General features: G+C 40.7%; 2 protein-coding genes across 9 annotated transcripts in view; one reads left to right on the plus strand and one right to left on the minus strand.

Moving 5' to 3' along the window:
- The window catches only part of TTC23L (tetratricopeptide repeat domain 23 like), a 33,051-nt gene extending 29,594 nt beyond the window's left edge, over positions 1-3,457 (plus strand). Inside the window, exon 12 of one of the 2 annotated variants that reach the window (XM_074952442.1) lies at positions 617-3,457. In XM_074952442.1, the coding sequence (XP_074808543.1) occupies positions 617-656 (40 nt within the window). In that variant the 3' untranslated portion in view covers positions 657-3,457. The remainder of the gene's footprint in view (positions 1-616) is intronic. The other variant, XM_074952441.1, reaches the window with a different exon arrangement.
- On the minus strand, positions 3,349-12,865 carry RAD1 (RAD1 checkpoint DNA exonuclease). Of its 7 annotated transcripts, XM_074952451.1 has the most exons (8): positions 12,737-12,814; positions 11,877-12,145; positions 11,270-11,466; positions 10,382-10,642; positions 8,426-8,534; positions 6,015-6,273; positions 5,040-5,138; positions 3,349-4,691 (listed from the first exon to the last, which is right to left on the minus strand). In XM_074952451.1, the coding sequence occupies exons 4-8, from the start codon at positions 10,574-10,576 to the stop codon at positions 4,508-4,510; spliced, it is 846 nt and encodes a 281-aa protein (XP_074808552.1). In that variant the 5' UTR covers positions 10,577-10,642; positions 11,270-11,466; positions 11,877-12,145; positions 12,737-12,814; the 3' UTR covers positions 3,349-4,507. The 7 variants fall into 7 exon arrangements, with proteins under 7 accessions (XP_074808552.1, XP_074808547.1, XP_074808546.1 ...); XM_074952446.1 differs by lacking the exon at positions 11,877-12,145 and having other exon boundaries at positions 12,737-12,865; XM_074952445.1 differs by lacking the exon at positions 11,877-12,145 and having other exon boundaries at positions 12,671-12,859.
- Between the last annotated feature and the right edge of the window lie 17 nt (positions 12,866-12,882).

Genomic DNA, 12,882 nt, shown 5'->3' on the forward strand with positions numbered 1-12,882 from the left:
AGGGGTGGGGCAGAGGGCTGTGCGCTGCCCTCGTCTGCAGGCAGTGCCCCCCGCAGCTCCCATTGGCCAGGAAAGGGGAACCGCAGCCACTGGGAGCTTCGGGGGAGGTACCCGCAGGCGAGGGCAGCGTGCAGAGTCCCCTGCTTCCCCACCCCCAGGGGCTGCAGGGACGTGGTGCTGCCGCTTCTGGGAGCTGCGCGGGGCCAGGGCAGGCAGGGAGCCTGTTTTAGCCCTGCTGTATGCAACTGCCAGGCCAGACCCCGCAACCCAAAGCCTTCCTACACCCCAAGCCCCTGCCCTGAGCCCTCTGCCACACACTGCACCCCAACCCCCTGCCCTGAGCCCTACATTCATGGCCCTGCATGCAATTTCTCCACCCAGATGTGGCTCTCTGGCCAAAAAGTTTGCCCACCCCTGATCTAGACAAATGGATAAGCATATAACTTGTATAACTAATCTGAGCAGTTAAGTGTCTCATTTTATAACAAGGCAAGTCTGCTGACATTCTCCTGTTTGTCCAGTAAGTAGAATTTTTAGGGATATGTAGTCTACAAATAAAGGAATAGGAAAATGCCAAGAAAAATAAAATGAACTAAATATGTTTCCTCTACTGTAGGTCTCCAACTGTCCATGAAGGGAACAGACTTGTGAAGTAGGAAAGACAGATGGTGCTAAATCATACTGTTGGCAAAAATCTTGGATCCTTAGCAATTGTGACAGCAGATGAAACCAGAAACTAAGTTGGAGGATTAATTGGAGAACTCAAGTACATTGTATTTGTTATAATCAATTCAACAGAAAGTTCTATAAATGTTTGCTTTAGTTTAGGAAAAAGCATCAACCTTCCAGGTAAACTTCCCCCTCCTAGTCTCTTTTCATTTTCTTTCTTACTGTATTTTGAAGGTCTGGGTCTAACGGTAGCACATCAGATGTTTTACTGAGTATTAAAAAAATGGGCATAAGTTACAAATGTTGTAAATGCAGGACTCCCTTTGGAAAAGATATCGGAATACACGGTCACACACATTTTAAAATATTTCTTTTGAAGACATTCTAATCGTACTTTGGTGAATGAACGCAGAATATACCCAATGGAGAAACACAGATGGGATTATTTTTCCCCCTGGCTATTGGTACACTGGCCTTTTTATAATCTAACATACAAAAAAGTAAATTTAGTGTGTTAAATTTAGTCTACTTTTTAGCACTTCAGCTAAGAAGGCTGAATGCCTCCTTTTAATGTGAAATTCCTCTTTAATGCTTTGCCTTCACTACAAAATCTTCATCTTAGAACACAGATATGAAGAGTTGAGTTTGCTAGTACAGTGCTGACCACAACTATGCATTCAATGTTAGACAGTGTTATAATCATGATTTAGAAGCCTAAGCCACTTTGAAAATGGGTCTTAAGCACTTTTGAAAATGTGATCCAAAGATAAGTCACATTTTATCATTGTGGAACTTAATCATTAAACCCAGGATTCAACTTGAGGCATGGGTGCATGTCTGAGCCAAGAAGAATTGGGGCCAACATGCACTACATTCCAGTGATCTTATTAGCATAATAGCCACTAGCCAGTTGTTACAAAGACCATAACCCCCCTCCCTCCCCCGGAGGGTTTCCCCATGTTTGTGGACTCCTCCACTATTAATTTAGAAGAGTGGAGGTCTGTGCTCCATAATGGCACAGAGACCTTAGCATAGGCCAGGCCCCCAAGATGCAAAGAGAACACTACATAATGCAAACAGTTCTGAATGTTAATAGAACTGTTTAATTACAAATGATTGTTTACTCATTACTGGCTGCTAGTACTGTACAGATTGTTTTAATTTCTTTGGGTCTTCTTTCCAAGATCACTGTTGGTAGCAGACAGACTGTTATACATTTACAAATGAAAATAGTATGTTTAGTGGCCTTTAGGCTTATATTCAAAAGTAATCTTAAGCCACAGCTATGTCCTTGAACACAACACCAGGTAATTCAAATCAGAAATAAGTTAAATTTAGTAAGTCATGCACTCTGTTTCATTACATTAGTCACATGGGACTAGATGCAAGTCATTCTTAGCACCTATTCAGCACTTCACATTCCAAGGCATCATACACATAGTTACTGAAGTCTCCAGGTGAATATTAATCTTTCTCCTTTGTTGAAGGGGAAACTATTAGGAAAAGGGAAGTGATTTCTAATACGGTCTTAAATTAAAATTCATTTATCTGAATATGTAAATTAAACATGAAAATGACAAAGCAGTAACTAGAGGCAGAACACTGCTCCAAAATCATATTTTTTTATGAAATTCCAGAGGGCTGCTTTTAAAAAAAAACCCCACAGTCTCTGATAGGATGTATCAAAACAGAAATATCAGAGCTGCAGGAAACTCCCATTGCTCTGAATGGATAAGTAATGTATGCACTAGATGAACAGTTGTCATTAATAGCCTTTCTGAGTTCTGTAACAGCCAGTTGATGTCAGTCACGATGTGATCTTATTACCATTAACCTTAACCTCTTTCCCCACTTCTCCGCTATTCTTGTTTCACATTAGATTGTAAATTCTGTGGGGCAGGGACCCTCTTTGTACAATTGCTACAACAACAGGAGCCTGATGTTGACTGCCACTTTTGGGTCTTGCTAGGGTATAAAAAATTAACTATATACATAGAACTTACCTGAACAGAGCTACAGAGATCTCCCACTGATCTTTGAATTTCTAGCTGCAACTCTAATCTTTCTATTTTGATGTGACATCGAGCTGGTAGCATGCCTTCATCCTGTTGCATTATTTGAGGTGGCTGTGTCTTCTCAGACACAGTAGATTCTTCACACTGCAAAACATCAGACTATTTATCACACAGACAGGGTTGATAATGCCTGGAACAGGTGAGCTACATTTATGACAAATTACGTCTGAAGAGAACAAATGCAACTTCTGACTGCAGTGCAGCCCATTTACTGCTGGAAATGTGTTTTAATCCTGAAACTTGGGATTCATGGCTTGTAAAATTGAACAGGGAAGTATTAGGGGTTCACTTGTCAATATTAACTCATTCCTTCAGAAGGCAAGTACCAGCTTCCCTCAAATGAGTGGCTGTTAAGCCTTTGTGCAAGAAACCATCTCTTGCACTGGTGATCTTACCAATTTGTGCCCTGGCTCTGATCCTCCCTTTTTGAAAAAGGTTGAAAAGATGGAGAAGTAATTTCAGTAAGTGTGCACAGGATGCAAGTTATTGAAAGTTTGTCTACTTATCAATATTATATGAATCCACCATATCTTGAACCACTATCTAGCATTCTTCCTGATTTAGCGTGACACTGAAATAGCGATTAGGAATTAGCAAAATCTGTCAATTTTATATCACAGCATTTTATTTCCAGGAAACAAGTCATTCACTTTGCTTTTATTTTATTAAAAAAATACAAAAGCATTTCTAAATGCAGCAAAATATTAATGTGGTACATATGTATAGGTTTGTTATCATTAAAGGCAACTAGCTTTCCAATTGTGACAAGCTATAATGTTTCATTTTATTAAAAAAATCAATAAAATTCTTTGGAATTTTTTCTTCTCCAAAACAAATACTCCAATGCTCTTTTTCCTTAAAAATGAAATAAATAAGTGCTTTTGATCTGGAAGGCAGTGGTGAATGGATGGGTTTGGGGAGAACACACAAAAGAACAAATTTCAATAGCAAGGGTTGTATTAGTCAATTTTTTAAAAAAAAATTCAAAAGAAGTTAAAATCAAAATGACACTGCCCAAGTACTGAAGTGATTTATGTTGGGTTCTATGCTAACTTACCAATACAACACAAGCACACGGCTATGGAAAATGCGCTAAGATCATCCCTGATGAAATTCCAGGGAATTCAAGTTACAGCAGGCTTCAATCTAGTTGAGGATGAGCAATTTCACAATTTACTGCTATTGAGAAGTCAGTTTCAATTTTCACTCTCCACTTGTAGTCTCACAAAAAGTTTTATTTTTTTAAATCATTTGAACAAACCACTGTCTAACACAAGCCAGCATTCAGACATTCACCACCTGTAATTGCTTCATCCATGCTCAGAGCAAACCATGGCCAAAAACTGGTGGATTAACATACTGCTACTGTCTCAGATTTCCCGCACTGCTTGTGTTTGCAATTATTCTGACAATCGTGACAGAATACTCAAGGGGCTGTTTGGTGAGCATTCCAAGTTTGCAGTGGACAAGTGTGCACATCACAAAACCACCACCATCACAGCACCTTTCTCAGCCTCAGCACCGAGGCCAACGATTAAGCTACCTTTTCACTTTTACAGATGGTCCATCCAGGTCAAGAGTGAGAAATGTTTGCAAAGTAACATGGGGGGGAGCTTCATTGTAGCTGCTTGTTCTGCTCCTTTCTGTGGATAAACAGGGTGTCCATTTTCTGGGCTATCAATCTGGTAACTTTCAAGTTTTTTAATGAAATATTTTATCATTCTGAATGTCCATAAATGAAATGCACAGTCCATATCATACAGCTATAGTTCTGATTCAGTAATGTCCTCATCAGGGCAACAATAGTACTCCACAAAACAGATTTGTCCATCTTCATTCCTAATCATATACTGCAGTGAAAGGAATCCCCGATTATCTGTCCGAATAGACACTTTACAAGATAAAGCTAGTGCCTTCGTAGATGGTTTGAGCAAAGAGATCTTGTACCTGCAGGTAAAGAAAAGCCATTTTAAAGTATATAAAATGTAACAGTGACTGAAACCTTATTCTCAAGTAATGGACCAAAACTGACAAAAACCAATTAGCAACATAGCCAACCACAGTAGTGCTTTTACAGTACTTTTCCCTGTTACTGCATCAACAGTGTGCACTTTATACTCTAATTCTTATTACTGAACTTCTAACCAGAGGAACAACTTCTGTCAAAGGGAAATTTTTAAATACTACTCTGTTCTAGGGAAAGTCAGGCATTTCAGTAGCTGACGAAACCACTTTTTCAGCTTCTTGGTCAGAATGTGTCATCAGACTACTACGGTCACTGTCCTGATCACTGACCTGTTTGTCTGGGTCTGGTTGCAGTGAAATGCTTCCATCAAATCAGAGTCTTTGGGATAGTCAAGATGAGCACTTCCTGCATTGCCAAAGGTGGATAATCTAAAAGACATCATGCACCAACTCAGCAAAGCATTTGATACTGGCACTATCAAATTTGAAAAGTGGAAACAACAAAGTAATGTTATACATCAAGACAATTCTCAAAGCAGAAGATTTCAACACACTACCGACTCTTCATGAGACACGAGGTAGCACAGCCAGCATTTAATTAGAATGAATGAATCACAAGCGTAAGATCTTGTGGCACTCCAAACTCAGAGTTCCCCTAATAGCACCTGATTGTGGTTTCAAAGAAAGCTGACTTACGCTAATGAAAGACTGTGACCCCTAGGTGCTAATGGCATACAATAATCAATCTGCTGCCACACCAGAAACTGAAAGAAACCTGCTCTGCAGCACCTAGTTGTGGAGCTGCCATGAATGTGGAAAGCTCATGAGTTCCCCTATGTGCTAGCTACAGCATAAAATTCCTGATTTTTCAGCCCAACCCAGGCCATGCAGACCTTGGAACTTAATTCTTCATAACCAAAAATACTAAATGAATGCATTCAAAACACATCCTGGAATTTGTTTACAAAATACAAGATAAAAGGAGTTGTATCTGCTTATGCTAAGGCTGAAGCTGGCCCCAAGGCTGGCCCATAACCTTAAAATGATGATGTATTCTATTGCCAAAAGCCTCAGGTTGAAAATTTTGGAATGTTGCGAAATAAGGAATGAACGGCTGCCTGGTACCGTGTCTGAATAATTAGTCTTCATATGTGATGCAGCAACCATTATAACAGAAGGCACATTTAAACAGATATGGTGCAGATCTGCACAATGTTGAATAAGCAGCAACAATAATTCCAAACATCGAAGAACAACTAAGTTGCTAAACATGAACCTTTGAAATGGACATGTAGTTTCTGATACCTGAAATAAGGCTTGTCTGGAGACATGGTGATCTGCAGGACTTCACTGGTCATATCTAATTCAGCAAATGCTTCTCGTAACCCTTCTGACTGCAGGATAATTTTATTAACCACATTTGTACTGCAGAAATCAAAATCTAGTGTCTCTTCAGGTTCTTCAGTGTTAATTTTACATACAGTTACCACACCTCCTTCTTCTAGAAATAGGGTCAAGGGGTAGCCATAACCATGGTAACACATTCGAAGCGCTGTTGAAGTACCTGAAATGATGAAAAAATTAGCACTCTAAGAGCTAGATGGTGTAACCTTTGGAGACCTGGATTCTAGCCATGCTTAGATCACCGATTAAATTAGTTTGATGCTCAGTCTAGTCTCAGACCTTTACTGAATTCTGTCTCAATCACAAAATCGTCACACAATTTAGGACAGTCTCTTTTCAAAAAGGTCCAGGATAGGAATATTAGAGTTCATACAAATGTGCAATGGCAGAATTGTCTGAGAAAGCTTACACTGTATGTATCTGCAATGTGTGTGACTAGTCTACTCTAATTCATAAGTAACACCTAAGAAAACATATCTGGAAGAACTATTTTCAAGCAGGAAGATAGTTCAACTTCTAATATGTAAAATCAAAGATAAGAACGGGATGTTTGACAAAGGAATATTAATAATTCACAGTTCATATAAATAGTGCAATATTTAAATTTGAAATAGCAGTTGAGGAAAAAAAGGCATTTTTTAAAGTGATCCACTGGAAAACTAACTGCATATGAAATAATACAGAGCATCCTGAATTATACAAACAACACAACAAGATGTGAGGCTATACAAAATACCTCATGGGCGTATGGTGCACCCAAGACATAAGGCGAAAAGCAAGGGGCTTTTTACTAACTGAGGAATGTGATTAGAGAAAGGAGAATCATGTGCTTAAGGCACTGGAATTCTACTCAGGATATCTTGGTTTAGTCCCCAGCTCTGCCACAGACATCCTGTGCAAACTTGGACAAGTAACAGTCTCTCTCTTTGTTCCCCATCTGTAAAATGGGGATAATATTTAGAAATGTTGTGAAGATCAATTAATTGTTTTTGAGGTGATCAGATGCTATAATGTAATGGAGGCCAAAGAAGTACAGTAGAACCTCAGAGTTACGAACACCTCGGTTTGTAACAATGAACAAAACGTTATGGTTCTTTCAAAAGTTTATAACTGAACACTGATTTGATACAGCATTGAACCTTTACTATACAGAAGACAAATGCTGCGTTCCCTTTATTATTTTAGTAATTTACATTTAACACAGTACTGTACTGTATTTGCTGCTTTTTTTTCCATCTCTGCTGCTGCTGCCTGATTGCATACTTGCGGTTCCAAATCAGGTGTGTGTGGTTGACTGATCAGTTTGTAACTATGAGGTTCTACCATACCTAGAAAGAGTGTACAGCCATTACCGACTTATATGAATGTTTTATAACAGTTTAGGATAGCTGAAGTCTAATGGATTAATCACAAGACTGGGCTTCAGAGTTCCTGTCTAAAGTCTGTCACTGACTCACAGGATGAGCTTAAAATGGGTCACTTAACCTGTCTGCTTACCTATCTTTATAATAGCTGTTTGAAAGCTACAGAGAGAAAGGACCATAAGCACCAAGTATGTGGTTGGTTCGATAAATAAAAGCCAACTTGCACCACTAATGGATTTCCTTCTACTTGCAACAACTGGCCCCTGTATGGGGCTGTCTATACTTACAGCTAGATCAGCACTGCTGAGATCAATGCAGCAGTGTCGATTTAGTGGGTCTAGTGAAGACCTGCTTAATCAATGGCAGAGCGCTCTCCAGTCAACTCTAGTATTTCACCTCTCTGAGAAGAGTAAGGGAAGTTGACAGTTTCCCCTCGACATAGCATGCTGTAGACACCGTGGCAAGTTGACCTAAGCTACGTCGACTCTGAGTAGCGTAACTTGAGTCGACTTATTACAGTAGTTAGACAAGGACTAGGCCTTAACATTTCCTAGATCTGTGTATAATCACAAGATTCCTCTACCATTTCTCTTACAAATCTTATATTTATGAACACATTTTGTCTTCCAAACTCGAAACTTCTCATTGGGTACCTTTCACTGCTCCTTTACTTATAACTATGTCCACTGCCACCTCTTCTGTCACAGTGTCTGGATTCAGTTGAGTACCTACCCCCCTGGTCACTCAAGCAATTATCATAGCATACAGTTGCAGGAACTTAAGAAGCTAGCATGTGGCCTAATGAATCAACGGTAGCTGCTCTTCACGGGGGGTGTCTTAGTATGGGAAAGATCACTTTCATGAAGCCACTTTGAGAAGTGGCTAGAAGCACAAGTTTCATGCTTATGATTACTGAGGGCATCAGATCAGGACATGCATGCACAATACCTGGCAAAGAATTTGTACCAAAAATGGTCAAGCAGTCTAAAAGAACAGCCAAATTGATTCGAAACATCACCGACTCTTCCTGTATAATAAATTCTTGAAAAATCCCTGCCTGTAAAAACAAAAAAAGATAAAAAGTGTGTATGGAAAAAATACATTTGTTTTCCTTTCTGCAGTAGCAGTGATTTAACAATCATCTCTATAAATCCATAATTTTCACCTTCAGAGCGCAACACGATACAAAATAAGAGCCAAATAAGTGGCACATGAGAGCATATAGTCAGGATCCTTTAAAAATTAACATATAATTTAGACAAAGGAAAACCACATAAGTATGACTTTTGAGCCGGTGGCCTTTTACGGTTTAATAAGAAGCTATAAATGTTAAAGCATAAAGATCTCCCCACCAATCAGCAAATGTTCAGTGTGCTGTGCAACTTCAATAAAACCAAGACTTGTCATTTATTTCCAGTACACCCAGTGTGATCAGTGCTTCCAAAAACAGAAGGCAACACAATTTCTGCCCTGAGGAGCTCACAATCTAAAGACAGTCAAGTAAGCAAACAGCAGCAGGTGGAAGGGAACACATTAAACAAAACATGGTTTCTTAAAATTCAAAGAAATAAAATTAAACAAGGACGTCAAAATATAAGAGTAGAGAAAGGGGCTAATTTTCTCTCTCTGCCCCCTTCTTTCCCGTTCTTATTTTGTTCTTTTTTATTCTCCCTCTACTTTATTTTAGGGGGGAAGAAATCAATGAAATAATGAAATGAAAAATTACTAGAGATAGCAGAAAAGGGTAACATAGGGTCAACGGTAATCATACTAAACACATGTTGGAAAAAAAATGATTTACAGTGATATTCAGAGGTGAGGAGAGATGCAATGAGGTGGATGTTAAGGGGAGTGAACTCAGTCCCGTAGGGCTCACCACAGTAATTGCCTGATGACCTAAGACACAAACCTGAACTTCCTAAAAAGTGGATAGAATCTGAATGCAGAACACTTTGAGATCATGAAATGGAAGATGATGTATAAAACAAATTATTAGTACTATTATTTTGAGAGATGATCAAGATATTTCAAAAGGAAAAATAATGAACCCTTTCACTGACTATGGAGAGGAAATGTTTACTGTCAAGCAAGAGGGTATAACTGGAAGTAATGGGATGGAATTAGGGAAAGGGAAATAAGGCTGAATATTAGTAAAAAGCTTCCCAAGAGTGAGCTCTGTTCAACTGTAGAACTGTCTTACATTAGGGAAGTGATGGGATCTTTATCATGAGTCATCTATAAATACATCAGACAAAGCAGTGGAGAATATACCCATAGTGAACAATCCTACACTGGCCTCAGAGGATGCGCTGAATGACCTACAAGGTCTTTCCCTATCTCTAACTTTAATATCCAGTAGTATTGCAGGGCACTCGCTGGGTCAGATTCTCCACTTTATGCCTACGATCTTGACAATTCCACTCCATCCACTAAGATAAACTGCATGCACTTCATTATTCTCTCCAACAGTCCTTCCATCACATACTTGGTTTCCATTCATAGGTACTTCTAGTCTCTCTAATACTTCCCTGCCTCATTTAATGCTCTCATATCTCACAGTGACTTCATACTATGTGCTTATACAAGACTCAGTGTGAAAATAATGGTGATCCTCTTACATGCTATAGTACCAATAAAACAGGAAAACAATTCCCTCTCTGCTACATCAAGAATTTAACTCCAGCATTTCTGAATATTGTCAACATCTGCACTTTTGAAAGCCCAGAACTGAAATACCTAACACCTTGGACCCACTGGTCTCATCTTGTTTTTTATTTGACTGGATTATGTCCACTGGGAAAGCCATTGACAAATGCAAGAGAAAGGGAAAAACTGCTATTTTAAACATGTGAAAGATTGATCACAGATGTACTGATGGTCTAATGATGTGCTAGGCCTCCTTACCTGAATAAAGGCATTTGCCTGCAGACACTTTGCATTTTCCACTGTAACCTTGATTCCATTTGTAGTTGCAAAACATGTTGCATGGTCTTTAAAATGAATGGCTTTTAGGATATTTGAGAGGTTTCTGACATTGTCGAGACTGGCGACTAAAACATACTGATCATCACCAGTTTCAGGTTGAGTGGAGAGGGGCATTATCTAGTTTGCATTCACCACTCCCGTCTTTTCTGTGACTGTATAAGATGTAGTTTCAAAGAGAACCTAAAAAGAGGCAACATACTTGCGTTAATGTGAATTGCTCTTTATGGATGAAACATGGGGGAAAAAAAGCTTCACAAAGCTGTGATGATGTACTGGCAGCAATGCTTTGGTATAATTAAATATTTCATGAATCGACCAGGAATATATACAAAGAATCCAAAAAAATTATAGATATTTCTACTACCTGAGAGAGATGTTGAGGTCCAATACTATTAAAATAGCAAAGTAACAAGATGCACAAGTATATTCCTATATCTGTGTACCATGGACCCCTGCTGGATAGACCATGAGACCAGTTCATTTTATTTATACACACACACATTTCCCTCTATTTGAGCTTTAGCTCACAAAGTAGAGGCCTGTGTTTTTGAAAATGCAAGAAAAGACAGCTGATATTTCATCCTTCTACTTTCCCCTCGTTCTATCCAGCTTGGAAAGAAATATATTTACATCTTTACTGCTTTAAGTAGCATCTCCCTTTTTGTACAGGGTCATATTATAGGCAAACTGCAAAACAAACTAATACAGAAGTTGTATCCACGTGCTTTATTGATGCTTTAGGCTGATAAATACTGTACAGATTAATAGGCTTTTTTATTACATGACAAAGATCAGGTCCCAACTTGCCTTGTTCTTCTGGAGGACGCTTTGGAAGACTACACACTTCCCACACTAGTGGGAATGCTGAGTTGCAGCTTTCCCATTCCCAGGTGTCTTCTCCATGGGAAGAATGCTGAGTGTCACCTGCGATTTCAGCCTAGTGTGATGCTCCTATCCTACTCCAGTTCTCCAGTCATCCAGGAAAAAAGTCAGATCTGGTATTTCTATTGTAAACAAACAAAAACAGAAAGATGACATTACATCCATCTTCATACACACTTCATAAAGAAATAAAGTCCACAATCATATTTTTCCTTTACAATTCACTTTCAATAGCAGATGGGCACTACTGACATTATGAGCACATGTATAGGTGTCATACAAGCAGACGCTGTCAGGGAGATTTTCAATGACACGAAGGGCAGTTAGTTGCCCAAAATCTTTTGGTAATCAATGGTGAAAATCTCTGCAAAGCTCCTCCTACCTCTATTTCTATGCCTACTTTAAAGGATGAACATTACCATGAAGAAGCACGATAGTTTTAATTTCACCACTAATTTTTTCCTGCTGTTGATAAGAAAAAATGGCTGTACTCCACTTTGTGAGCAGAAATAAGTTAGTGCTATTAACACACCTTACAGTCCATTCTTCTGATTTAAATTTAACAGAAAGCCTTTCACTTCCATTCACAAAGCTCTAGGTTAAAACGGCTGCTTCCTTTTAGTCATTATACTCATTCTTTTTGGTGCTAGTATATTTTTTGTTTCCCCATGTGTAGTATTAGTTTTATGCATATTCTTCCACGGATGAGGTCGCAACACCCCCCTCCGTCTCCCAAATCTTCAGCAGCCTCTCAGCGGGGCGAACAGGATTCCCGGCATTCTCCTCCTCGTCACTGCTGCGCTGCAATGCAGGACCAAGGTGACTCCTACCTCGTGTTGTGTCTGACCATTGCATTAAATCAGTTAAAAGTTTGCAGAACCATTACACCTCGCGCAGGTCTACATCACACGCACCCAGGGACTCCACCATACCGAGGCTGGTGCTCCGTGGGCCAAACGCTGTGCCCTGTTTTTCGCCTGCAGTACGCTCCCCAAGCACGGATGCGTATTACAGCCCGCGGTGACAAGCGCTAGAGCAGAGGTACCAAGCCTACTGACCACCGTGCGCAGCACCCGCAGCCACACACTGGCTCTACTACCTCAGGGCCCGGAGGCTGCCACACGGGTCACAGCTGCGCGCTGACTGGGCCACACGCGGCCCTGGGGTTGGGAACCACGGAGCTAGAGGGATCGGGACTCCGGGCCCCTTTGCACGAGGCACTGAGCAGCAGACACAGACCTACGGCCCCTGGGCCCGTCCCCCCAGCGCCTGAGCCCCCCGCTGGGGAACCGCGGCCCAGGGGCAGAGCTGAGCGGGGAGCCTCACCCCAGGCTCGGGCGGGGCGCTGCAGCAAGGGTCGGGGGTCCGCGCGGGGAGCCCGCCCCCGCCTACCGCCGTCACACGCGATGCGAATCCTCCCCACGGCGCAGTTAGGTGCTCGCCCCGTGCTTTACGGCTGTCGTACAACGAGGCCCGCCGGAGCCGGGCGGCACGCCGGCCGCCAGGACCATAGAGAGAGGAGCGGAAGATTGTAGAAA

This window comes from Natator depressus, chromosome 5 (genome assembly GCF_965152275.1).
Source record: "Natator depressus isolate rNatDep1 chromosome 5, rNatDep2.hap1, whole genome shotgun sequence".
NCBI lineage: Eukaryota > Metazoa > Chordata > Testudines > Cheloniidae > Natator > Natator depressus.

Bases quoted from the DNA above. Each gene is read 5' to 3' on its own strand.
- RAD1 (XM_074952446.1), bottom strand. From the start codon at position 10,576: ATGCCCCTCTCCACTCAACCTGAAACTGGTGATGATCAGTATGTTTTA. The intron at 6,274-8,425 runs GTATTGTGCATG...TCATCATTTCAG, and splicing joins TGGTACAAATTCTTTGCCAG to GTACTTCAACAGCGCTTCGA. The intron at 5,139-6,014 runs GTATCAGAAACT...GATGTCTTTTAG, and splicing joins CCAGACAAGCCTTATTTCAG to ATTATCCACCTTTGGCAATG.